The 27,713-nt window shown below is 49.1% G+C and overlaps 1 protein-coding gene across 4 annotated transcripts; it reads right to left on the bottom strand.

Moving 5' to 3' along the window:
- On the bottom strand, positions 1-27,713 carry SLC38A7 (solute carrier family 38 member 7). 4 transcript variants are annotated; one of them, XM_057711678.1, is made up of 13 exons: positions 27,653-27,713; positions 26,890-27,010; positions 25,408-25,829; positions 24,560-24,758; positions 24,188-24,332; positions 23,199-23,297; positions 22,157-22,214; positions 21,859-21,973; positions 20,366-20,513; positions 19,619-19,818; positions 18,790-18,844; positions 1,347-1,443; positions 1-20 (listed from the first exon to the last, which is right to left on the bottom strand). In XM_057711678.1, the coding sequence occupies exons 3-13, from the start codon at positions 25,675-25,677 to the stop codon at positions 9-11; spliced, it is 1,398 nt and encodes a 465-aa protein (XP_057567661.1). In that variant the 5' UTR covers positions 25,678-25,829; positions 26,890-27,010; positions 27,653-27,713; the 3' UTR covers positions 1-8. The 4 variants fall into 4 exon arrangements, with proteins under 4 accessions (XP_057567661.1, XP_057567660.1, XP_057567663.1 ...); XM_057711677.1 differs by lacking the exon at positions 1-20 and adding an exon at positions 735-988; XM_057711680.1 differs by lacking the exons at positions 1-20; positions 1,347-1,443 and adding an exon at positions 12,300-13,560.

The following is a 27,713-nucleotide window of genomic DNA, read 5'->3' as shown; positions in this document are numbered from 1 at the left end:
GGGATCCGTCAGCGTCCCCTCTATAGGGAGGAGGGAGATGTGTGGGTGTCCTTTGGGCTGCAGAGGCCAAGGGCACCCACAGGGCTGGACGCGGTGGTCGTGGGGCTCCTGCCAGTGCCCCCTAACAAGATGGCAGGAGAGAGGGGCATCGGGGGATGCTCCAGTTTGGGAGTAGGAGCCCCAGGGCATCCCCTAGGTTGGCATTCCACAAGGGAGGCTAGGGAAGCCCTCTTCCTTCCAGCCTCTCCAAACCTTCCCTAGAGAGACTCCTTCCACCGCCTGAGCAACAGAGAGTATTCCCATTTAAGGCCAAACTTTGTGATGGAGTTTCTTCCTGAACCCCCAAACTACTGCTTCTGGCTGGCCCTGTTCTCTGTTCCCTCTTGTGGAGAGAAAACTTGTCTGCCAGCTACTTCGCTAAGTACTCTATAGGAATTGCCTCCTAATTCTTCACAGCAGTCTTTGAAGTAGGTTCTTTTTTCAGGGGGGGGTCGGTGCTGCCTCACGCAGCTTTCAGGATGCTACCTAATTCCCCAACCAGGAGTTGAGCCCAGGCCCTCAGCAGTGCGAGCATGCAGTCCTAACCACGGGACCACCAGGGAATTCCCGTGAAGTAGGTTCTTTTATTCTTTTATTATTTCCATTTCTCAGATGAGAAAACTGAGGCCCAACGAGGTTTATTTACCTAAAGCCATATAGCTAGTATATGGCAGAGCCCACATTTGAACTAGTCAGTCTGTTTCCAGGGCACATATTATGCGAAACTTCTCCTAAATGATCTAAATCTTCACAATACTAATGTTTTTGTCGTCCACGTCACTGGGACCTGCAGATAGAGCTTAAGAAGCTTGCCCAAGTTCCCATAGCTGGGAGGTGTTGGAGATGGGAATTGAACCACCTCTGTCGTATCGCAGCATGTGAACGGACCCTGCAGCTTTTCGTAATGCTCAGGATGGTTTGCTTTCCATGGAATTTTATTCACCTGATCCTAAAAAATCCATAAGGCAATCGATCAGTGAAAATACCAGGACTCAGAGAGGGGGAGTGACGGGCCCAAGGTGACACCAACCACAACTCATGCCTCCTGAATCTAAGTCCAGTGTTCTTTCCACCACACGGAGCTGCTGGCTGTTCTGTTGCTCTCCCAGAGTTTCTGGCTCTGAAGTCCTGAGTCTAATTCTCCAACCCTCACCATCTGGCACTAGATGGGACAGGGTTCCTTAGGGAACCTCACTATAGCTCTGGTTTAGATCATCAAAGAAATAGTAGACCAGATGGCCTTCATCCCTCCTGCCCCACCCCAACACTGCTCCCAGGAAGCCCCTGCCTCACCCAGTAGGGCCCACCTCAGCCAGGATTCTCTCCATGGAGCTCCAGCCCAGACTGCCATTCAGCCAGAGCGCCAGATGGTCCGATGAGGGGTTCCCCTGGGACTCCACAAACCTGCAGGAGAAAGAGAAAGCGATCCTCTGGCACTGCGTCCCAGCTTCATGGACATGTGACCTGAGCAGTCACACAGGGCCTTGTGTCTAGAAGGCCCCCACTCTTGATTGACTGCTCTGCTGTCACTGTCTTGAATTCTTAATAACTTTTGTATAAGGGCCCCACAAATGATGTGGCAGGTCCTGTGGGCAGGAAAGGGCCCAGCTACTTGGAAGTGGGCCTCCTGTCCTTTCCCCCAACAGAAGCCCTCTGTTGGTGTGGAAAGGTTGGCTTCCCTTTGTTTCCTGGGGTCCTCACTGAGGGCTCACGCTGCCCCAGTTCTTACCATTGATTCCTGGCCTGGCTTCAGCTCCATCAGCCATATGTGATGGGTTGGGGGTTCGGAGGGGTTTGCAGGACAGCTAGTGGCAAACTCCAGCTGGAACCACAGGGTTTCTGAGTCAGAAGGACCTCAGCAGTCATGTGCTGCAACCCTCCCACTATAGAGGAAGGGAACCTGAGGCCCAGAGAGGGAAAGAAACCGGTGTGGGGTTGCACAGCAAGTCGCTGTTTGGACTAACAGTGACTCTTTCCTTATTGCCTTTACCCTGCCGAGGCCAGGTAAGCAGTGAGGAGAAGAATCACTCATTTAGCACTGGGGTGGGCCTTAGAAGTCTTCTATCATCTTTTTTTTTTTTTTTTTTTTGGCTGCGCTGTGTGGTTTGTGGGATCTTATTTCCCAGCCCAAGGATGGAACCCGTGCCCCCTGCAATAGAAACTTGGAGCCCAAACCCCTGGACCATCAGGGAATTTCCAGTCTTCTATCATCTTAATTAAACTGTGTGAAGTTAGGTTTTGCTCCTGGCAGGCAAGATCCTCATGGGCTGGGAACAGCTGTGTATGGGATTCAATAAAAGCAGTGAAGCCCAGCCAAACTGGAGCATAAAGTCCCTTTAAAATGACAAAAACAAAGCAAAACAAAAAAAGGCGGGGGAACAAGGTTTTAAAAAAGAAAGGAAAACTCAAAACCAAAACCTGACTACCCAACAGAGCACCTTGGCAGGACGCATTTGGAGTGGTCTGTCCTAGCTGCCACACCTGCTGTGCACACACCCTGGCCCAGGCCCGATGCTGAGGACTTTCCAACACTGAGCTCACTTAATCCACCCAACAAACCTGTCAGATGCTATTTTTGTTTCCACTTAGCAGATGTAGAAATTCAGACTCAGGGAGGTAAAGTGCCTCTCCTGGGATTTCTTAGGCAATGCTTTTAGAATTCATTTATCAAGTGAGATAATGCATGGGGTGTGTTGAACACAGTGCCAAGCGCATAGTAAATGCTCAATAAAGTTTGGGAATATAAGATATCATCAACTAAATATGGTAAAACCAGGACTCAAATTCAGACCTCTCCAATTCTAGCCCTGTGCTCTGTTCCGATTATCTGGGGTCTCTTGGTGTCCCAGCCCTGCTCAGTGAAACCTTGATTGATTTGGACTTGGCTACCCAGAGATCACAATTAGGTTGTTTTTTTTTCCCCTGAACTTTCTACTCAGAATAGTAAACAAACAAACAAACAAAAAACCCCTGAAATCCACAGGAAACGACTAGGATTCAGAATTTAGACTATGAAGACAATTTCTCAGGAATATTCTTTTTATTCTTTTTAATATTCATTTACCTATTTATTTGGTTGCAGCAGGTCTTAGTTGCAGCATGTGGGATCTTTAGTTGCAGCATGTGTGTGGGATCTAGTTCCCTGACCAGAGATTGAACCCGGGCCCCCTGTGTTGCAAGTGCGTGGAGTCTTAACCACTGGACCACCAGGGAAGTCCCTCTCAGGAATATTCTTTAGTTAATACCCACTCCAGCCAAGTATCTGCACCTCTCTTTCCTCAAGCCTAAATAAATGCTTAAAAACAACTTGTGGAGGAAAGGAAGGAAGGAGAGAAGGAAGTGAAGAAGCTGACAGACCTTAAGTCCCCAAAGAAAGATTCAATTGTATTTATGAGATATTCTTTGCTAAAGAAGAAAGTACCCCAACACATTTTGGATTTTTTAATTTTAAACATCAAGAATATACAAGTTAGGGATATACATGTTGATCAGGAATTCAGTTAAGCAGAATGGTTGGCTGCTGCTTCTGGTTACTCGAGGTCCAGCATAACAGCACAGCACCCAGAAGCCTCCCTTATACTAATATGCATGGTGCCCCAGGGGCTTGGCTCAGAAGAAGGCAGAGTCAGCTTCTCCCTGGCCTTCTGTTAACCGTAAGCAGCAAGACAAACAGAGAATGCTGGGGTCTGAGAACAGCCATAGTTAATGGTGAAGCTGGAAGGCTACACCCATCTCACCTCATTCCCGACACAGCCCTGGCTAGTGTTCCTGGCCAGTCCCATTCCCTTTGTCAGCCTGAGCTTCTGGGCAGAGGCTGGTAGGACAGCTGGCTCTGGTGCTGGCACCTGCTCAGCATCTAGCATTTCAGAACCTTGGGGCAGATGCTGGCTTGCAGGGTAGCACCTGGGTGGACTGGGATTGGCTGATTTGGTTCAAAGTTAATTGCAGGGCTCCAAAACCCATATATCCCCAGGTGCCAGGCAGGGAACATACATGAAAGAAGCTGCCAGGTTGGTGTTATTCTGAACTGGAAAGCAGGGGTCCACCTAGCTCTAGCTGGTGGTTTCCAAACAGGATTGAGGACCGTGTTATTAGACTTGCCAGTTTCTCAGAGAAGCTGGACATCCAGATTTCTGTCGTTGCTCTTAATTTAAAAATTCCTCCTCCTTTTTTCTTTCCTTCTTTCTCCTCTCTCTGTCTCTCTGTTTCTTCCTTTCTTTTCTTTCCTCTTCCTCGTTCTTCTCATTCTCTCCCTTCTTTTAAAAAGATAAGCACACAATAGGTTCTATTTACAACCCCTGGAATAAAGAACTGAGGAGGAAAAGGCTGAGGACAATACAATCTGCCAGAGCTGGGAGGGACCACAGGATCAGTCTCACTGAGAAGAAACTAACAAGTGGCTGGTAGACAGACCTCCTCATTTCCCCATCCTCATTTTTGGACGTTAAGAGCCAAGACCAGGGTACGTCTTCTAGTCATGGTTGGCCCCTGGTCCAACCAGTGCCCCTCCAGGAGATGGAGCTGGTCGTGTTCCAGCAAGAGCCTCTTTCTCCAAGCTGGGCCTTCAAAAGACACCTCAATGAGTATGAAGGGTACGGTTCTAGTTAGTAGGATGTCAGTGAAATGACACGACCCAAGTCCTCTTTTCCAGGAAGAGCTTGCTATTTAGAGAAACTTGAGCTGAACTCTTATAAGTGAAGAATTCTATCCTAATTTATGTAAAGTGCCCTCTGGGAGTTCCCTGGTGGCCTACTGGTTAGGATTCCAGGCTTTGACTGCTGTTGCCTGGATTCAATCCCTGGTCAGGAAAATGAGATCCCACAAGCCAAAAAAAAAAAAAAAAAAAAAAAAAAAAAAGCACCCTCTGATGCCAAATGTGACCTTTTTAAAAGAATAACAATAATAAAACATTTATTTGTTTATTCCTCATTATAGGAATTTTTTTTTTTGGCACACGGTCTTAGTTGCTCCATGGCTTGTGGGATCTTCCTGGAGCAGGGATCAAACCCGTGTCCTCTGCATTGGCAGGCAGATCCTTAACCACTGCACCATCTAGGAAGCCCCGGAAAGGCACTTTTTATGAATCCGCTGTAATTTTTGCAACAACCCTTTGAGCTAAGTGTTTATGTGTATATTCCAGATTATGTAGTAGGTAAAGATGGCCACAGATTCTTTGTCGCTTCTCTCTTGGAGGGGTGGGTCTAGCTCCCCCCACTTGAATCTGGTGACCAGCTATAAACTGGGGTTCCCACGACTCCCACCTCAAAGGTCAATAGTTTGCTAGAATGACTTACAGAACTCAGGAAATCATTTACCTACATTTACTGGTTTATTGTAAAGGATATTATAAAAGATACAGATGAATGGCCAGGATGAAGAGGTGCATAGGATGAGGTCCAGAAGGGTCCCAAGTGCAGGAGCTTCTGTCCCGTGGAGTCAGGATGTACCACTCTCCTGGCATGTGGATGTGTTCACCAACCCAGAACCTCTCCCAACCGTGTACTTTCAGGATTTCTATGTCGGCTTCATCACATAGGCATGATTGATCATTAACTCAATCTCCAGCTCCTCTCCCTTTCCCAGAGGTTAGGGAGTGGGGCTGAAAGTTCCAAGCTTATAATCATGGCCTGTGGTCTTTCCGGTGATCTGCTTCAATCCTGAAGTTATCCAGGAGCCCACCAATCATTGCCTCATTAGAACAAAAGGCACTCCTATCATTCAGGAAATTCCAAGGGAATTCCTGTGTCAGGAACCAGGGTCAAAGACCAAATATTAGAACGAAGAATGCTCCTAAATGCCCTTATCATTTAGTAAATTACAAAGGTTTTAGGAGCTCTGTGCCAGAAACAGGGCAGAGACCAATATATGTGCTTTTTTTATTATTTCACAAGTTGTTATCGAAGAGTGGAGAAGGCTACCAGTGGTCTTTGCCACAACAAATACTGTAATATATGGATAAGGAAATCAAGGCCCATAGAGTTTAACTAACTGCCTAAGACCTCATTAGAAGCAGCAAAGCTGGAATTCGAACACGGCCTATAGTAGACATTCAAATTTTGCTTCTCTTATTTTAAGAAAATAGTTTTATGGTAACTTTTTTTCTTTTAACTTTTTTTTTTTTGGCCATGCCCTGTGGCATGTGGGATCTTAGTTCCCCGACCAGGGATCGAACCTGTAGCCCCTGCGCTGGAAGCACAGAGGCTTAACCACTGAACCTCCAGGGAAGTCCCTATGATGACTTATTTTTTTTAACTTTTAAATTTTTATTTTATTATTATTAATTCTTCATTGAAGTATAGTTAATTTACAACATCGTGTTAGTTTCAAGTGTACCACAGTGATTCAGTTATACATACATACATGTATATATATTCCTTTTCAGATTCTTTTCCCTTATAGATTATTATAAAATATTGAGTCTAGTTCCCTGTGCTATACAGTAGGTCCTTATTATTTACCTGTTTTATATATAGCAGTGTGTAACTATGATGACTTTTAACAAGCAGTTCTGCTGTGATCTTGTTTGTTATTTTATTTTTTTTCTTCTAGTTTTGTTGAGATATAATTGACACAGCACTGCGTAAGTTGAAAGTGTACAGCATAATGAAATGATTACCACAATAAGTTTAGTAAACATCCATCATCTCATATAGATACAAAATAACAGAAATAGAAAAAAATTTTTTTTTCCTTGTGATGAGAACTCTTAGGATTTACTCCTCTAACAACTTTCATAGATAACATACAACAGTGTTAATTGTATTTATCGTATTGTACATTACATCCCTAGTACTGATTTATCTTATAACTAGAAGTTTGTACCTTTTGACTACTTTCATCCAACTCCCCCTCCCCCAATCCCTGCCTCTGGTAACTACACATCTGATCTCTTTTTCTAACTTGGTTTGTTTGTTTTTGATGTACAATTGACCTACAACGTTATGTTACTTCCAGTGCACAATACAGTGATTTGATATTTCGATACCAATGATCACCGTGATAAATCTAGTTCCCATCTCTCACCGCACAAAGATATTACATAATTATTGACAATATTCCCCACACTGTGCATTTTGTACCTATGATTCATTTATTTTGTAACAAAGTTTGTAGCTTTTAATCTCCCTCGCCTATTTTTCTCATCTGCCCACCCCACAGTTCTGGCAACCACCTGTTTGTTCTCTGTATCTATGACTCTGTTTCTGTTTTGTTGTGTTTGTTTGTTTTTAAGATTCCGCAAGTAATTGAAATCATACATTGTCTTTCTCTGTCTTATTTCATTTAGCATATTACCCTCTAGGTCAATCCTTGTTGTCGCAAATGGCAAAATTTCACTCTTTTTTATGGCTGAGAAATAGTTCATTGTATATAATCAATCAATCAATCAATCAAATATATATTTACACCACATCTTTTTAATCCATTCATCTATCACTGGGCACTTACGTTGCCTCCGTATCTTGGCTATTGTAAGTATAAAGATAATTGTAAGTTAAAAATAAAACCAACTAGTCATGCACCTTATTTTAAAAATCCAGTGGTAATAAAAAAGCTCGTATCAAATGCCAGCAGTCCTTTGTCCCAGCTTTGCCCACCTCTAGTTCATTATGTTGCCTACATTCATCTCTTTTAAGCTGTTTCTTTTGGCATTTATCTCAGTATTTTAAGATGATGTTCTTATACTGCTACTTCGTGATTTAAAAATTAAAAGCAGTAATTATTGATTAACGATTTAGGCTTCTCACACCTGTACCCTGAAGTCCCTCCCCCCGCCTTTTTTTTAGAGAGAGCATTGGTTTTTTATTTATTTATTTTTGGCTGCGTTGGGTCTTCATTGCTGTGCGCAGGCTTTCTCTGGTTGTGTTGAGCAGGGGCTACTCTTCGTTGCGGTGCGCAGGCTTCTCATTGTGGTGGCTTCTTTTGTTGTGGAGCTCTGGCTCTAGGCACGTGGGCTTCAGTAGTTGCAGCATGTGGGCACATCAGTTGTGGCTCATAGGCTCTAGAGCACAGGCTCAGTAGTTGTGGTGTTTGGGGCTTAGTTGCTCTGCGGCATGTGGGATCTTCCCGGACCAGGGATTAAATCCTTGTCCCCTGCATTGGCAGGTGAATTCTTAACCACTGCGCCACCAGAGAAGCCCCCCCTCCCCTTTTAAAATGATGTTATGACACAATACAGCCCTTAGGGTTAAATAATCAGTATGTACGTTATTATGAGTATGTAAATATCGTTCACTGCTGTGCTAAGTAGTTTACTATGGTTACCTTTCCCTTTATGTAAAACTTGTTTTTCCTGTCGTTAATAATGGCCATATTTTCCCATTTGTTTTGTTATATACATACTTATTCAAATGCTCCAACAGATCTGTCAATAATCATTCCAAATGCTTAGACAAATCAGATAACATTTTAGTTTTATTTTTTCCCTGGAGACCTTCCTTTGATAGCTTTCCATATTCCAGCTCCAGCTGAACTGGCCACATTTTGGTCAGCTGCCCAGCTGTCATTTGGAAACCAGTTGGTAGTTCTTCTGAGGTTGATTCTTGGTTTCCTGGATGCTTTGCCTTCCACTTTCTTGCTTTACATTTCTGTTTTGCTGAAGTATATTCTCCAGTGACTTTCTGAGAAAGGCTACACAGGATGTAAATTTATGTACCCTTTCCTTATCTGGAAATACTTTTATTTATCTCACACTTGATTGAAAATTTGGTTGCACACCAAAATCTAGGTTGAAAGTTTCATTCAAGAATTATGAAGGCATTGGGGACTTCCCTGGTGGTGCAGTGGTTGAGAATCCACCTGCCAATGCAGGGTACACAGGTTCCATCCCTGGTTCAGGAAGATCCCACATGCTGCAGAGCAACTAAGCCTGAGAGCCACAACTACTGAGCCTGTGTGCTACAACTATGAAGCCCGTGTGCTACAACTATGAAGCCCGTGTGCCTAGAGCCCATGCCCCACAACAAGAGAAGCCACCACAATGAGAAGCCTGCACACCGCAACGAAGAGTAGCCCCTGGTCCCTGCAACTAGAGAAAGCCTGTGCGCAGCAACAAAGGTCCAAAGCAGGCAATAAAAATAAATTAAAAATTTTTTTAAACTTCTTAAATTCTATGAAGATTTTCAAGTATGTGGAGGGTTGGAGCCCCTAACCTTCATATTGTTCAAGGGTAAACAGTAAGTCTTTTTTTTTTTTTTTGCCCGCACTGCGAGGCTTACAGGACCTTTGTTCCCCACACCAGGGACTGAACACAGGACCCAGCAGTGAAAGTGCCAAGTCCTAACCACTGGGCAGCCAGGGAATTCCCTGTCATTCTGTCATTCTTAATCTTTGCTTCTTCATAGATAAGGTGTTTTTTCCCTCTGGCTTCTTTCAGGATTTTTTCTTTATTTTTGATTTTTTGTATTTTTGAAAATTATATGACTTGGTGTCATATTTCTCAGCATTTATCCCGCTTGGTGTTCTCTGAGCTTCCTGGATCTGTCATTAATTAATTAGGTGCCTGAAATTAACTTGGGGGAAATTCTCAGTCATTTTTTAAAATTAATTAATTGATTTATTGGCTGTATTGAGTCTTCGTTGGTGCACACCGGCTTTCTCTAGTTGCTGAGAGCGGGGGCTACTCTTCATTGTGGTGCATGGGCTCCTCATTGCCATAGCTTCTCTTGTTGCAGAGCACAGGCTCTAGGTGTGTGGGCTTCAATGGTTGTGGCACATGGGCTCAATAGTTGTGGCTCACAGGCTCTAGAGCACAGGCTCAATAGTTGTGGTGCACGGCCTTGGCATGTGGAATCTTCCCAGAGCAGGGCTCGAACCTGTGTCCCCTGCATTAACAGGTGGATTCTTAACCACTGCGCCACCTAGGAAGTCCCTCTCATTCATTATTGTTTAAAATATTTTTCTGTTCCTTTCTCTCTTCTCTTTCTGATATTCCCGTTCTGCATACATTATTCCTTTTATTTTTCCACAGTTCTTGGATTTTCTTTTTTTCAGTCTTTTTTTTTTTTTTGGAGGTTTGCTTTTTAGTTTTGGAGGTTTCTACTGAGATATCCTAAAGCTTAGAGATCTTTCCTAAGAGGTATCCAGTGTGTACAGTATAGGCCCGTCAAAGGCATTCTTCATCTCTCCTACAGTACTTTTTATCTCTAGCATTTCTTTTTGGTTCTTTCTTAGAATTTCTATCTCTCTGCTTACATTGTCCACCTATCTGTTCTTGCAGGCTGTCTACTTCATCCGTGAGACCCCTTAGCATTACAGTCACGGTTGTTTAAAATTCCTGGTCTGATAATTCTGACACCCCTGCCATATCTGAGCTCTGAGCTAGAGCTCTGCTGCTTGCTCTGTCTCTTCAAACTATGTTTTTTGCCCTTTAGTATACCTTGTAATTTTTCTAGATACCCTGACCTAATGTACTGGGTAAAAGGAACTGCAGTAAATAGCCCTTTAGTAGGGCTTCCCTGGTGGCGCAGTGGTTAAGAATCCGCCTGCCAATGCAGGAGACATGGGTTCGAGCCCTGGCCCGGGAAGATCCTGCATGCCGCAGAGCAACTAAGGTCGTGTGCCACAACTACTGACCCTGTGCTCTAGAGCCCTTGAGCCACAACTACTGAGCCCATGTGCTACAACTACTGAAGCCCATGCACCTAGAGCCCATGCTCCACAGCAAGAGAAGCCACCGCAATAAGAAGCCTGCGCACAGCAATGAAGAGTGGCCCCTGTTCTCCACAACTAGAGAAAGCCTGTGTGCAGCAAAGAAGATAAATAAGTAAGCAAATAAACAAATAAATAATTTAAAAAATAGGGCTTTAGTAGTGAGGTTGCAAGCTGTAAGGGGAGGGGAAGTGTTCTATAGTCCTGTGATTGGATCACAGCCTCTTCGTGAGCCTGTGTGCTTCTGGACTGTGGACTTCACTTATCTTCTCAGCTCTCCCTCCAGTCCCTTATAGGTGGGACAGGGTGGCTAGAGTGGGATGGAGTTGTGTGTTTCCCATTAGATCCCTCAGGCTCTGATAAAAATCTCAGTAGGTTAGGCTCTGGTTAAATTTTAAGTGTCTCCTGAGGGCATATCTTGTTAACAGGAACAGAATGCTCTAGCACATTTCAAAATGGTTTCTTTTACCCTTCTCTGCTGGAAGCATGAGGGGATTTTTTTCTGATGTTTACTATGAGAATCTGGCAAAGCTTCAGGTAAAATCCACAAAGTCACAAAGTGTACTCCCTTCCCCCAGTAGGACTGGTTCCTTGGTGTTTTTATCTCAGACGTGTCCACACTGAGCCTCCAGCAGTTCATCAATTACAGTTCAGGTTTCCTTGCCCTGGCACTGACTTCCACAGAGCTTTCTGCGTATAGGTTTCTGCTCTGTATTTGTCTGTCTTTCCCATTCTGGGGGCAGTGGTATGCCTTATAATCTGACTTATCTTACGTATCTAACGAGAGTTGACTTTTCAGTTTGTACTTTTTACTTGTTAGGATGGCGTGGCCACTTCCAAGCTTCTCACATGCTGGACTGGAAACACATCAATCTAACAAGAGTTGACTTTTCAGTTTGTACTTTTTACTTGTTAGGATGGCGTGGCCACTTCCAAGCTTCTCACATGTTGGACTGGAAACACATCAATCTAACAAGAGTTGACTTTTCAGTTTGTACTTTTTACTTGTTAGGATGGCGTGGCCACTTCCAAGCTTCTCACATGCTGGACTGGAAACACATCCATGTCATTTTTAGAGGAAGAATATCTAAACAGATGCATCTTGTGCCTATTCCTCCCCCCTCTTTACTGCCCCCACCCCCTCGGGAAACACAAAGTATTTGGAGGACAGGGTGTCTGCCTTCTTCCCGGCTACAATGTCTCTGGCCTTCTTCCCTCTTGGAACTTATCTAGGGAAAAATTTGTCATTGTATCTTAGCAGTGAATTACCAAGTCTGGATTTGTAATATTGAATCTACATGTAACACATGTACCTACATAGTTAGTTTTTGTGATTATTTGATTGGTCTGATTCCCCCACCACACTGGAGGCCATGATCTAGAAGTGGCCCTGCCCCAGTATAGGGACATCCTTCAGAAGTAGGGAGCAGATCACCAGGAACCCTAATGACTCAGGGGACTGCAGTGTCCTCTGAGCCACAGGCCCCTCACTTTCATGAGCCGAAATTATACAAATGTGACCTCTATTGACCAAAGGAAGAAACTGCAGCTACACACTGCCATGTCCCAGCTCCGCCCCCCCCCCCCCCCCCCCCACTTAGTTCAGGTACAGGGAAATGACCAACATAATCCCTGCTCTCTGCCAGGCACTTCACATAGTTTATGCCATTTGTCCTTGGATCTATAATAGTTGCATCTATAAGATGCACTACTTTATAGTGGAGGAAAGTGGGGTTCAGAGAAGTAAACTGACTTCCTGAGTTCCCACTGTGAAGAGGCACTGCTGAGATCCAACCCAGGCCTCTCTGAGGCCAAAGCCTTTGCTCTGTCCACCAGTCCCCTGCTACCCAAAGTGCGGTCCAAGGACCAGAGCGTGCGCAAAGCTGGGAGCATTCACAATGCAGACTGCAGGCCCCACTTCAGATCCACTGAATCAGAATTTGTATCCTAAGGAGATAAAAATTTCATATGCACATTAAAGTTTGAGAAGTACCCTGACTCCCAGGAAGTGGTAGGGGAACCTCTGCCTGTGTCCTCCTAAGGAGAATCTGAGTTTTCACATTTCTTCTGTAAACATGGATTTCTGGTTATAAAGCACTTCTGTCATTTTTTCATGTACTTTCTTTGTGTTTTTAAAAACTAATTAATTTTATTTTGGGGTGCATTGGGTCTTTGTTGCTGCACGTGGGTTTTCTCTAGTTGTGGTGAGCAGGGGGGTACTTTTTGTTGCAGTGCGCAGGCTTCTCATTGTGGTGGCTTCTCTTGTTGTGGAGCAGGGGCCCTAGGCATGCTGGCTTCAGTAGTTGTGGTTTTCAGGCTCTAGAGTGCAGTCTCAGTAGTTATGGCACACAAGCTTAGCTGCTCTGTGGCATGTGGCATATTCCCCAACCAGGGCATGTCCCCTGCATTGGCAGGCAGATTCTCAACCACTGCACCACCAGGGAAGTCCCTCATGTACTTTCTTGACATTGGCTCTCCTTCATCCTGGGAGGTAAATAAGGTCCGTGATAATCAGTCCCATGTTAGAGATCTGGAAACAGAAGCCCAGAGAGGGGAAGCAGCTTGCCCAGAGCCACCAGCCAGCAGGCATCCCACCACTCAACATGGTTTGGCTGGGACAGTAAGCCAAGGGCTCCAGGATCTGATGTTGGTGCCAGCATGAGAGCTGGAAGTTGCTGAGCTTGCCTTCTGGGGTCAGAAATCACCAGACTGAGAGAGCCCTCAGCTCACTTGTTCGTTCATGCACGGCAAGAGGGCTGTCTGGCTCCAATTTTACTCCCTGTGTGTCCTTGGGCAAACTATGTAACATCTCTTAGCTTCCACTTCTGCATGGAGTTGTCATGAAGACCAAATGTGAATGATGCAAGTTAAGTGCTGGCATAAAGTAAGAAATCAACAAGTGTTAGTTGATATTCATTCATTCATTTGTTCAACAACTATTGAATTTGCGGGCTATGTGCCAGGCACTGGCTAAGATACCTGATGGACAAGGGAGATGTGACCCTGCTTCCATGGAACTGACAGTCTAGTGGGCAGACAGACATTGATTAAGTGCTTACAAGTCTGGACTAAAATGGATGAATGGATGAATTTGGCTATGCGTTTGCATGTGGCCTAGATGTAACCTTTCCTTCCCTCTGTTCACTCAGAGAAAGAGAATTCAGATCTCAAGCTCTTGACCCACTAGGCAGGTGTGTACTGTGGCCAAAAGCTGTCCCACCTGTCTGGTTTTGCAACATATTTCCTCCTTGGAGAGACTGCCTGTCTCCACCAGGAGGGAGAGATCATTGCAAAATACCTGAACAGGGATGGGCAGTGTGGCAGAAGGTAAGCTGGTTAGACTTTAAGGATCAGGCCGAGCCATTGTAGACCACCTCAGAGTGCTCTGCTCTCACCTCTGCTGCTCTTGCACACCCAGGCAATGCTCCACTGACAATGGCCACTTTCCAGTTCCTCAAACGACCATGTTCCTTCCACCACAGGGCCTTTGCATATGCATTTCCCATGGCCTGGAAAGGTCTCCCCACCTCTCTTCACTTAGTTCATTCCTACTCATCATTCAGGGGCCAACTCGTATGTCAATTCCTCCAGGAAACCTTCCTTGACTCCCCAGAGACGTTTCAGACCCCTAAATATAACTTTCTATATTTTCTTGGCATTTGTCACAACTTGCATGTTTATGTTTGTGATGACTTGCTGAGCATCACTCTTCCCCAGTAGACAGAGCAAAGCTGGTGTGCCTTGCTCAGTGTCTTCTCCCCAGCACTGAGCACGGTGACTGGCTCCACAACCAGGACAACAGGGCCTGCTCTCAACACCTGCCTCTGAAAGGACAGAGGGGGGGATGCTCAGGAGTTTGAAGCTCACCCCAAAACTTGAGGTCAGGGAGGGATGTACAACACAGAGGCCAATCTGAGGTTGCAGTGGTGCAGGGAAGAGACAGGAAGGGCTTGAGCCAAGGCAGAGGCAGCAGGACAGACCAAGGCAGAGTCCCAAGTCAGGAGGGAAAGGCTGATGGGATGTGGAAGAGAGAGATGTCAAGAACCCTTGTGGGTTTCCAACTTGGTAAAGGGAGCGTGGTGGGCCCATTCTCGAGTCGTGGATCACAGATGGTGAGACCAAGAGGCCTTATCGCACCCCAACCCCTACTCCCCCCCAGCCCGTCTTCCTCCTTTCAGTGGCCTGGACTGTCCCTGGCACCAGACACAGGCCACACAGCTCAGCAGCACAAGTGCCTTTTTATTAACCATCCTCCCTGGTCTGAATGTGCACAAGTAGAAAAGAAAGAGTAAAATGCCCCGGCAGAGAGGGCAGGGGAAGGGGATCCTGAGGTTGGACCAGATTCCAGCTCATTCTCCCCTTACATCCCCCCCCCCCCCCAACTGGAATCCAACATTAGGAGGCAGTGCAGTCCTGCCGCTCATGGCCCGTCCTCCTGACCGTGTCCGCGTCTGGGATGGGCGCTGGCGGGGCCTGGTGCCGTGCAGCAGGCTGACAGAAAACAGCCGTGCGGGTCTGGCCCCGGGGCCGAGAGGGGATGTGAGGAAGGGCAGGTCCGCCAGTCTGAGGGCTGAGCAGAAGCCTGTCTGGCCCCAGGCAGCCTCTGCTTCTTCTCACTGCCCTGAGGGCGGGGGTCCCCTCTAACCTGTACCCCTCCATTTAGAGGTTTTGGGCAGGAGGGGCCAGGGAAGATCAGAAGAAGCCTGATTCGGTGCCTGGGGTCGGCTTAAGTAAGTGGCCAAGGTGTTCAAAATATGAAGGGGGGAAATATCCCTCTTTACCCCACCTGGGGCACAACCTAGGTGTGCCCTCAACGTGACTGACAGGCCACTGAGGCCAGGACTGGTGGACGTGTGGAGCTGAGGAAGTAGACAAGAGAGGGCTTGGTCCACCCCCACCCCCATACTTATGTAAGTGGGAGAGACTGAGCTACACAGGAAAATGGGGTGGGGGTGAAGAGGTGATGGGGGGAAGGAGCAGACAAGATCCAGACTGTAAGGGAAACTTCCAGGCCAGCTTGACTACACTCAGATGTTGCCCAGTCCATGACAACTCAGCTGCCTTTCTTGTCTCCGGGTATCAGGCTGGGATTGGCATGGGAGGGGGGACACGGAAGGCAGGGAGAAGAGAAGCAACCATTCAAAGTGAAGATGTCAGACAGGTTCACCTTGATTCTCACCAGCCCAGCCTGCATGGGGTTTCCAGCCTGCTCCATCACCCACCCTTGTGCCTTTGAAAAGAGGGGCCCATCTGGAATCTAAGACAGAAAAGCAGACTCCCCGCCTTGGGGAAAGTTAAGGGAGGAGTACTCACAGCACCGTGGCATGGGACGGCCCCTGGCCCCTGGCTCAGAGCTGGGCTGGCACCGTTTGTAAACATTAGACTTGGTGATGTCTGGGGATGGAGGAGCAGAGGGATGCCTGGACCACCATCAGGTCTGGGTAGAGACACAGGGTGAGGCCTCAAGAGGCTTGGGAAATGTCAATCAGCCACGGGATAGAGGACTCTCAGGCTCACTGTGGGCCCAGGAGGCAGTGGACATCAGTTTACCTGCCCTGGCACATTTTTATGACTTCAGTGCTACCTTTGCAACTTGCCAGAGGGAGCCACTGCTGGCTGGGCTGCCGACAGACTGGAGCAGGCACCGAGTTCCGGGGTAAGGAGCACAGCCCCTACTCAGGGCAGGCTTCTCTGTGGAGGATGGCAGCCCTTGGTCCACACTTTCTCCAGAACGAAGTCAGGCTGAGTTGTTTCTTCGGAGACCTACCAACTCTCTTCACCCATGGCTTCCAGGCATGGAGAATTTAAGAGGTGGAAGTGGGGGAAGGTTCCTCTGTGACGCGAGACCTCCTCCTACCATCCATGGCTCTGCCAGGACTGGGGAGCAGGAATGGAGTTGGGTTTGAGCTGTCCAGGGGCGTGGGGCCTGATTTCACCCCAGAACTGTCCCTGGAAAAGGATGTCCAGATATCATCCCACCAGTAGAGGGGAATGATGCCAGACTCGGAGTGGTTCTGAAGCTCTATGAGATGGGTTCCTGGGTCCAACGACAAAGGCCAAGAATTCCCTGGAAAGGGGTGGTTATGCCAAAAGATCCACAAAAATGGCATTGGCTGTGGTCTGGCCGAAGATGAAGGCTCCCAGGGTGACCAGGAGGACTCCGTAACTGACCATCGCCCACCAGCTGCAGAGCAGAGGGTGAGAGAGGGCCTGGTCAGTCAACCCACTCATGACTTTGCCGACTTCCATATATCTATATCTATATTGATATCGATATCTATATCTATTAATTACTGTAATCACTTACACCACTTCTCCTGTGGATAGAGCACTTCCTACTTCTCAATGACTTTTATGCAAAGGTTTATGGGGCTGAGTATATCATTCCTAAACCATGGGTAAGGAGACCGAGATCTAATGGGATTAACTGACTGGACACAGCACATCCAAGAGCAGGACCAGAATTAGAATGCATATCTCCCGATGGAAAGATGGTCAGGAAAAAGCAGGTCACATGGAGTGGTACATTTCATTAAAAAAAAATAAAATAAAAGAGCAGACATTTGCAAGTATATGTATCAGAAATAGCCACAGGGTTATAACTGGATTTTTTTTTTCCTTTCTTTTTTTTGTTTTTTGTTTTTTGGCCGCCTGGCTTATGGGATCTTAGTTCTCTGACCAGGCATTGAACCCATGCCCTCAGCAGCCAAAGCACGGAGTCCTAACCACTGTAATGCCTGGGAATTCCCTGGTTATATCTGGATATTAAAGGTGATTATTATTTTCTTCCTTAGGCTTGTCTGTATTTTTAAGTTTTCTATAATAAATATTACATGCACAATAATTTTTTTTTAAAGCATGCAACCTGGTCATAACCTCTTTACCATTCAGGAGCATGCATGTATTAAAACAATGTAGTGTTTTGCAAAATGTGGTCTATACATACAATGGAATATTATTCAGCCTTAAAAAGGAAAGACATTCTGACACCTGCTATGACACAGAAAGACCTTGAGGACGTTATGCTAAGTGAAAGAAGCCAGGTACAAAAAGATAAACACAGTATAACTGCAATTACAAGAGGGTCCTTGAAGAGTCAAATTCATACAGAAAGTCGAATGGTAGTTGCCAGCAGTGGGGGGGGGTGGGGGTGGGGGGGGAGGCGGTGGGGGGATGGGGATGAGGAATGAGGAATTACTGTTTAATGGGTACAGAGTTTCAGCTTAGAATGATGACAAAGTTCTGGAGGTGGACGGTGGTGATGGTTACACACAAACGTGAACGCACTTAATACCACTGAACTGAATACTTTAAAATGGCAAAAATGGTAAATTAAAAAAAAAGTAGTGTTTTGTACTCATTAGACTAACAAATATTGAAAAGGCCCCTATATACAGTGCTGGCAGGGGAACAGGGCACTTTCATTCACTGCTGCTGACTGGTACTGCCTTTTTGGAGGGTAATTTGAACCCACGTGCCAAAGTAAAAACGAGTGTGCCCCCTGCGATGGAGCAATTTCCTTCTAAGAACTGATGCTACTAAGGTGCTCGAACAGGTGTGCCAAGATGTACATGCAAAAGTGTGTTCACATTCAGGATACACTCAAACAGCAAAATATTCTACAGCCATTGAAAAAGGAAGCGGTAGATCTTCTTGTGGGGACACAGAGTCATCTCCAAGATACATGGCGAAGCGAAAAAAGCAAGTGGCAGAAAAGTGTGTCTGGCATGAAACCATTTTTGAAAAAGCCTAACGAGACACAAAACCCCACGTGTTTGTGTATACACATGCACAGCTTTGTGTGCACAGACACACACGCACACACAGAAACAGTCCACAAGGGCACAGGCCATGCTGATGACACGGAGCTCTCCCAGGAGAAGGGGGTGCTGGGGAGTGGGCAGTGGGGAAAGAGAGACTGCCACTTTTTTCTCTAAAATCCTCAGTAGTGTTTGAACTGTCACAACTAACACGTTACCTATTTTTAAAGAAGTATTTTAAAAAGTTTTTCAAAGTACACAAGCCTCCTGACTCTTACCTATTTAATGGCCACTCCCCATCCAGCACCTCCCTGAGAGGACTGCATGCCGGGCCCTGCCTTACCTGGCTGGCTTGACTTCCTCCATCTCAGAGAGTTTGGCTTGAATGAGGCACAGCCCTGGAAGAGAAGAGGTGGCCCGAGAGCTTGGGTGGGCTCCCTCCCGCAGTCCAGCCTCCCCCTTTGCCAAGAGGCAGTGAAGGTGGATGGAGAAAGGCCTGTGTTTACTCCTCCACATATCCCACCTCTGCCTCCACTCTGCACCCAGCTGGAGGCCTGGCATCTGGTCTCCCAGGAGAGGCCAGCATCTGCCAGGCTGCACACAAGACCCAGAGCTAAAGGGGCAGCACTGGGAGGGGACTCAGTGGTGCCCACACTGCAGGGACCTTCCCAGGGCACTTCTGAGCAGGTATGGCCCCCTTGCTCCAAGCAAAGTGGCAAGGGCTTTCCAAGTGGCCTCTTGGATAGAAATAAGCTGGGTATAGGCAGAACTCATGACCCACGTCAGGGTGCCACCACCAGACCCTACCTACCCTGTCATGGGCTGACCCAGCCAGGTCTCTGATAGTCAGGGAGTGACAGGTACTTGAATGAAGAGTTAAGCGTATAGGCTGTGGACCTAGACAGACTTGGGTTTGAAAAGGTTCTGTTTTTCTTTAGTTGAGTTTGTTAACCTCTAGGCAAGCTTGTTACCCTCTCTGATACTCATCGGTAAAATGGAGATGACAAATACAGCTTCTTTGCAGAGATAATGCTTAAACGGGCGTGCCCACAGAGCCTGAAGTGGGTGATCAATAAACGCCAGAGGTTATCCTCCCCGGCAGGGAAGCAAGTGAGGAGCTGAGGCCAGGAGGCCCTGGGAGTGAGGGCCGCGGGGGCGCCAGGGGTCCACACCTGGGAAGACGAAGATGAAGCAGGCGGCCAGGCCTCCAATGACTGAGATGACCTTGCCTATGTCAGGGATGAAGAGCGCCAGCAGCAGGGTGAGCAGGAACCAGACCAGCGTCTGCAGCACTCGCCGTCGCCGCTCCCGGCCCACGTCCTCCTCCACCGCCATCCCCTGGTAGCGCAGCCACAGGCCTTCGACCACCGCCCTGTGCACATGGAGAGGGGCTCAGAGGCGCCCCTGCTAACAGCCCCCCACCTGCAGCCACAGAGCCACACCCCCAACTGGATGGACTGTAGGTAAGACTCTAACCCCTGAGCCTCAGTTTCCTCTTCTGTGAAATGGGCCAAGCAGCACTCACCTCAGGGTTGCCATGGACACCGGTGGGATGGTAAATGTGAAAAGCTTAGTGCCTTGCCTGGCCCAGGACTTGCACACCCCACGGGAACATATACTACTAGTCTCCTGAAAAGCAAGGGTCTGGGGTACCCAGAAGGCAGGGTGTTCAGGAAAGGATCTGGACTAGAGGGTCTCAGAGGACTCACAGAATGTTCTGGTGACTCTGGGACAAAGAGGGCCCCCAAAGACCCGGCTGGGGGTACTTGCCGGGCCATGCTAGGCACTGACTCTTTCCTATGGGCTTCGGGTTCTCCTTCTATAAAAGGAATTCTACACAAGGCCCAAAGACCATGTTCAAAGGGCTTTCAGGGGCCCTGGTGAGAGGGAGCACCCCAGCGGGGTGGGGAGGGGCTCACCGCCCGCAGAAGTGCAGGATGGGGTAGGAGGTGAGCACACTCAGGATGATGAAGGCACGGGCGACGGCCACAGCCATGTCCTCCGACGGGTAGGACAGGAGCACGTCGGGGTCCACAGCAGGTCCAAAGGTTAGGAAGCCACAGATGCCTGAGGGCAGGGACAAAAGGGTTGGGTCAGGGAGACCCTGGGAGGGTTAGGGGGCTGGATCGTCCACTGCTCGGTCCAAGAGCAGACGGGGAGGTGACAGAGCAGCTCTGGAGGCTAAGACTGAGGCTTACAGGGGTGTCAAGGCTGGGATCAGAAGCCTCCCTCCCTGACTTCTCACACCCCTGACCCCCACACCATCACTTTTCTGATCCTGAACTCACACCCAGTGGTTCCTGTCTCAGAGCTTCTGCATTACTGTTCTTTCTGCCCATCTCATCACTCAGGTCTCAGCTCGGATGTCCCCTCCTCAGAGAATGCTTCCCCGCCCAGCCCACCCACAGCAACCCCCGCCCCCGGCACTTTCTCACGTCACCCTGTTCTGTTTTCTTCAGAGCACTCCTCTCTCTCAGAATGTTTTTTTCTTTTTACTTGTTTATTGTCTGTCTCCCCCAGCCAGAACATGAGCCCCAGGAGAACGGGGACTCTGCCTATGTGCCTCCCTTGTTCCTGGCTGTGTCTTCAGAGGCTAGAACAGGGCTGGTCCTGAGAACCACCTGTGGAAGGAATCACAGGGCCATTCTTCCTAGTCTCCCAGTCCTGCTCCCCCATCCAAACCATTCTCCACGCAACACCCAGAGCTACCTTCCCTGAGCCACACCCCAGCTGCAAACGCTTCCTCTCTGGCTCCCAACACTCCTCACGGATCTGGCTGTGTTCCCGGTCTGGCCGTGCTGCCCGCCACCCACCCCCAACTCGCTCCAGTCCAGCTACACAGACTCTGTCTGGGCCTCAGGGACTTGGCATTTTCTGGTTCCTCTGTCTGGAATGCTTTCCCCCCAGCTCTTCAGATTCTCGCTCCTTCTAATGATTTGGGCTTCCCCAAATGCCACCTCCTCAGAGAGGCGCCATCTGTGATCCATCCCCCAAAGCCAACCCCTCTCAGCTCCACTTACATCTGCCCTGTTTCACGGTTACGGCGGCACTCACTCCTGTCTGGATTTCCTTACTGATTCCTGACTTACTCCCGTTAAGACTTGTCTCTCCGACTAGACTGTCAATTCCATGAGGGTGGGACCAGGTCTGTCTCTCTCCATCCCCCATGCCAAGAAGGTTCCTGGGACTTACGAGGCACCCACTGAGAGCTGCTGAGTGAATGCATGCACACATCTCTCTCACTTGGGCACGAGGAGGCCCAAGGTGGCCCAAGTTCAAGCCAATGCCTACAGAAGTGTTTGACGTGCTGGGAGTGCAGGGCTGTCTCCAGGAAATCCTGGGCCAGAGGACTTGGGGACAAAGAGGGAAAGTGGGAGCCCTCTAAGCCTGGCCCTCAGAGGGGAGCGCTCACCTGTGCCCATGTAGACGGCGAGGGCAATGACCATGGCAGCTGTCACCACCCCGCCCCACGTCTTCACCTCGGGCCGCCGCATGCTGTTGAAGACGGGCACACTGCTCACGTGGCACTGTCAAGGTGAAGGGCAGGTCATGGTGGGCAAGTGACCTCACGCCCAGGGCTAAGGGGCACGTCCTGGGGCCCCCTCTCCGTCCTTCCTTCCAGGATGTCCCCCCCATCCTGCCTGTAATGTGGATTCCATCCCAGGATGGGGAGTGAGCTAAGGGGACAAAAGGGACCTTGCAACTGGCACCTGAAATCCGAAGCAGATGGTGGGCATGGCATTGAACACAGCTACCCAGGAAGCTGGCCTGCGGACAAACACACGAGATGCTGCTGCCCGTGAGCCCCTCCGTCACCAACCGCCCCCATCCCCTTATTCTTCATTCAGCCCCCATGGCCTCCACCAGCCAGCACGCACACATTCAACCTGGAAGTCAGAGAACCGGGAGAGGACACATCTCCATTTCACAGGTCAGTAAACTGAGGCTCTGGAAGGCCCTCCTGGGACCAAAATCCAGAATTTTTGGCTCTTGCACTTGGGCTTCTGCTTTTCTGGTTTATTCAAGAAAAAGAAAACTTTTTTTTTTTTAAATAAGAAAATTGATTCATCCTTACATAGAAGATACAGATATTATAGATACGCACTTATTGAAAAAATGTGCAATTCCCCCTTGGCAGTTTCCATAACCTGAGGCCTAGTCTCACACTGGCTCATTGCTGGATGTTACTGGCCAAGTCTCCCTCATCTCTGGCTCTCACTCTTCTCTCCAGTAAAAAGAGATCGGGGGCTTCCCTGGTGGCGCAGTGGTTAAGAACCCGCCTGACAATGCAGGGGAAAACAGGTTTGAGCCCTGGTCCAGGAAGATCCCACATGCCTCGGAGGAACTAAGCCCGTGTGCCACAACCACTGAGCCTGTGCTCTAGAGTCCATGAGCCACAACTATTGAGCCCACGTGCCACAACTACTGAAGCCCGAGCGCCTAGAGCCCATGCTCCAAAACAAGAGAAGCCCAAGCACCGAAACAAAAAGTAGTCCTCGCTCTCCGCAACGAGAGAAAGCCCATGTGCAGCAACAAAGACCCAACGCAGCTAATAAATAAGTAAACATTAAAAAAAAGAGAGAGATCAGCACTTCTTGCCTTCTTCCTACAGTGATCAACGAGTCAAGCCCTGATGAGCTAATGAGCCTCGGGAAGAGCATCCGTGTGGCCTTTTGATGCCTTACCCAGCACGTCCTGGGGCCCAAGTGGCAGCTTCTACCCCATGTGTCCGTCCCGGGGGCCCTCACCCACCTGTTCAGGATGTCCGCTGGGGTCATCTCTTTATCGGGCCAGATGTATTTGATGATAATGATGGCAGTGACATACCAGGTGCCCACGACGCTCAGGAAGCTGCCAGGAAGGATGGATTAAGCTTCCTCCTCTCTAGCCCCAGCTGCCTTTTCTCTGATTCCATCCCCAGGGACATCCACCCTTAACTTCAGTGACCACAAGTGTCTCATGAACCAATTGGGACACTATTCCAAACAAAGACTCAAGAAATGTATGAGAAATAAGTTTCAGAGAAACAAGCCACAGTTAGGGAGACAAGAGGGGATTAGACTGACATATGTGGTCATTGAGAAATGAGGTGGTTCAGCTTCATGGCTGAGAGACCACAGCAGGGGGCTAGGCTTCAAAGCACATCTGCTTCTTCAATCAGAGCAGCCCAGAGCTTGGCAAGAGCTGCAGGCAGGGCCTTTGAGAAGGAGGAGATGCTGGAGCGTTGAAGGCACAAATACTGGGACGTCAACATGAAAGGGAACCTTGGAGACACTGAGTGTGACCCCTTCGATTAAGGATCACAGGAAACAGCTTAGAATCCCACAGCTTTTCAGACTCTGAGCCAGGAAGCTGGTCCTTTCCCTTCATACCAAGCTGCATGGAAAATGCTGCCGGGCAGGCTGACAATCCCAAATATTCAAAGATCCCATCCTCCATGGGAAAGACAAGGCCCAGGCCAGGAGACAGCCTTCACACATTATCACCCGTCCCTTCTTTGACAAGGACATTTGGAACTGAATCTCTCACTGATGTAAAGAGCCACTGCCCTTGATGCTAACATAAAAGGAAGGTCTTATTCCGGAACCCCTGCAAGCCCCAGTCTACCCTGCCTTGCCCACTCTTGCTGCCCCAGGAGGTGAGGTAGCATGGAGGAGAGGAGTTCCCCCGCAGCCCTTGGGTCTCCAGCTGACTGTGATCAGAGCTTCTGTCCAGTGCAGGCTAGGGTGGGGCCTCCGAACCTGGCATATTTCTGGAAGCCGATCTCCCTGGGGATGGAAAGGGGCAGGATGAAGAGGAAGGCAGTGAGGCTGATGGTGAACTTGCGGTCTGTGTACCAGGGGCTGCCGCCGGCCCCCTCAGGCTCCTTTGCCATCACAGCTATAACTGCACAGGGAGGAAGGAGGGAACGTGATGCCAGGCTACTGCAGGGTGTGGTCCTCTACCTCTGTTGGGACCTCCATCTGTCTAATGGGCCCAGCAGCCAGGAGGGAGGATTCCCAGATGAATGCCGGGCCCAGGCCAGGCCTGGGGCAGGTGTTCTGCGCTCTTTCCCACCGCCCACCCCCAGGGCGCGGGGGCGGGATGAAGCAGGTACTGAGGGGGGACCTCACTCTTGTCCTGCTGGTCCCCGATGATGATGAGGAAGGCGATACAGGTCCCGAAAGTGTAGGTGGCAATGGCCACCTCACACAGCACGCCTGTCAGCTTGCCACACACAGCCCACACCACTTCCTGGTAGGTCCTCTCATTGCTGGCCTGGGAGCAGTAAGCCAGGATGACGAGGCCACTGATGATGAAAGTCAGCATGGCCTGCAGGCAGGGGTGGAGCAAGAGGGGGTGGGGAAGGCCTGGCAGCAAAGAGTAGCCTGGCCTTGCTCAGCATTTACTGGACCGATGCCCAGAGCTGAGCTGGCAAATGAGCCTTATTTTACAAGGCAATTTTCATGGATTACTGGAGTTAAGATTTTCTTTAAAAAACAAAAAGTTTTGAGAAAAACTTCAAACATATGCAAAAGTAGACAGAATGGGATAACAGACCCCTGTGTACCCATCCCTCAAATTCAAAAATCATCAATTCATGGCCAATCTTGTTTCGTCTATTCCCTTTCCCACTCTGGATTCTTTTGAAATTACAAGCTATCATATCATTTCATCAGTAAATATTTTAGCACGCACTTCTAAAAGGTATGGACCCGCTTTTTAAACATAACCACAAAATTATTAAATATGCCGTCGATGTCCAAACTTCCCTGATTGCTGGGAAGGCTTCCGAAGCCTCACCTGGGCTCAAGGAAAGAATACTGGAATAGATCAGTAACGTCTGCCACGTGTGACGGAGGAAAGAGTGGTAGCATGTGTCACCAACTGACCATCCCTGATTCAGAGCCTCTTTTGTGAGGTGAAGAGCCCAGGCCCACCACTTGAACTGCACCTCTGCCCGCCAGGCCTGCTCACTTACCATCTGCAGCGTGATGCCGGCTGCCACGCCCCCAGCAGTGCTGAATGCTGCTGGGAAGTTGAGCAGCCCCGCGCCCAGGCAGGCGTTGACAACGATGAAGACGGCTCCAAGTGTGGAAGTGGTGCCTCGGTCCAGACCCCCGGGAGGGGCCTCCCCCTCATTCTTGGGGGCTATGTCCACAGAGGGACTCTGCAGCAGACGGGCACGCTCCCCGGAGTCTGTGCTTAAGCCCCACTCGCCAAGGTCACTGTTGATGCTGACCTGGGCCATGGCCCTTGGAGTCCTGTTCCTGCAGGGTCTGTGGGTTCTGTCTCACGACCACATGCCCTGGGGAGCTGAGGCAACACCTTCAGCTGGAGGGCGGCACCAGCTTGTTTGGGGCTGTTATCCTAGGAGGTCTGTTGCCTCTGGCTCTCCTCAACCTAGATAGGAAAGGCAGGTACTATTGTTATCCCAAAAGAGGCATAGAAAGCTGAAACAACTTTCCCAAGATCAGATGGCTGAGATCCAGTGGGTGCCACCGTGTATGATGGCAGAGACAGAAATATGTCAGATGCAACTCCTGCCTGCTTCAGGCTTATAGGCCTATCAGGTAACTAAGACAAAAACACAAAAGAGAGGGGTACTGACACGTCAGCACTAGAGGCTGGAGTATCATGGACATATCTTATCTCGTTCATTCCTTAGGACAGTGGTCATAAGGTTCGGAGAGATCAAATCACTCATCCAGGGTCACATAGTAGAAAGCTGCAGAGCAGGATTTAGATCCAGATCTGTCTGGCTTCCCAATTTGTTTCTACACTACAGGGCCGAAGAACAGTCCTCACCCAGGACTGTGGGTATTTCAGTTTCTTACGGCCCAACATACCTCCCTCCAGAGTCTAAATTCTGTGGCGCTTTCAAAGCCCTTCAAAATTTAGGCCAGTTCTTACTCTTCTCCCCACATGATTTACCTAACCACTGCCCATCACAGGGGTATCCCCTCCAATGCCCTCAGCACACTGCGGGGTTTAGAATGGTTGATGAGGCTTCTTGGGTAGTCAGATGCTTGCCATTGCTCTTCCTGGAATGGCTGAACAAAGCTGGGAGCCATAAACTCATTACAGGGAAAAGGGGGAGTCTGGGTGCTCGCAGACATCTGGTACCAAGCATGCAACCAAGGGACACAGCTCCAGGGGGAATGTCTCCCTGCTGGCTCCAAGTCCAGAAAGATCAGTCAGATGTCACAGGGCTTCCTCTTTCGCAACCTGCCACCCAGCCAGCAACTCAGCAAAAAATCAAAGCAGTGAGTAATGGAGGCGGTTTTGGTCTCCCAAGTTTCCAGCGTAGCTCCAGAGAGAGCCCTGCAAAGTTAGCGCTACCCGAGCTGAGACCTCGTCCTCCACCCTGCTCACATCCCAGACACAGAGATCTCTGCATTGGTCTGAAATCTCTCAGCCTCCCCTCCCCTCAAACTACTTTGCTCCACAGTTCCCAGCTTACCTGCTCTTTCCACCCCTCTGGCTTTGGTGGAGGGAAAGCTGCTCCTTCTTCTGGAAGGCCTGGGATCTGATTCCCCTCACTTCCCTCTCTGCCCCCAGTTTTCTTCTTTCTCATACTCTCCCTAAAATTTGTCAGCAGAGAGAGAGTCTGAGCTGTTTCTGTGCGGGTCAGCAGAATGAAGGGAACTGAGGCGCTCTGACTCTAACTCACAGGGTAGAGCGCCAGCTCCGTTAGAGAAACTGGCCCATGGGGGGAAAGAGGCTAGACTAATGTCACAGTGCCTGGTTGGTAGGGCCAGAACTAGAAGCCTGATGCTCACACGCTCAGGCCAGAGCTGTAACCATGGCAGTAGGCCACTAAGATCTGAAATGGAGCAGATTCCCAAGCCAGCCTAGGGCTGGATCCCAGAAATATGAGGGGTGGGCTGCACTGGAAGGTGGGCCAGGGCGCACCCGGGGCGGGGAGTGGGGAGCAACCTGAGGCCTGAAGCGAGGAGAGATCCTTAGCCCTGAATCCTCAGGGCTGCTGTGGGGTAAACTGGAGAGGGGCTCCGGCGCTCGATCCGGGCCTAGGACTGATTAGGTGCGGACAGGCCGGGCTAAGGCGCGGCAAGGGGCGGCCGACCGAGGGCGGGCGTGGAGTGGAGGACGCTGGGCTGCAGAGCCCTTCAGGCAGCGGGCAGGGCTCTGCCGCGATGGGGGCCCTGGCGACCCAGGGACCTAACGTTTCCACCCTCCACCAACCTGTACCTCCTTTCACTTACCTGCGGTGCTTCAAGCCCGGACCGGCTGCGGAGACACGTGAACAGCGGTCACATGATCGCC

Source organism: Hippopotamus amphibius, chromosome 16 (assembly GCF_030028045.1).
Source record: "Hippopotamus amphibius kiboko isolate mHipAmp2 chromosome 16, mHipAmp2.hap2, whole genome shotgun sequence".
In the NCBI taxonomy this organism is placed as follows: domain Eukaryota; kingdom Metazoa; phylum Chordata; class Mammalia; order Artiodactyla; family Hippopotamidae; genus Hippopotamus; species Hippopotamus amphibius.
Note: the sequence above shows the minus strand (reverse complement) of the source record. Positions and strands in the feature narration are given on the sequence as shown.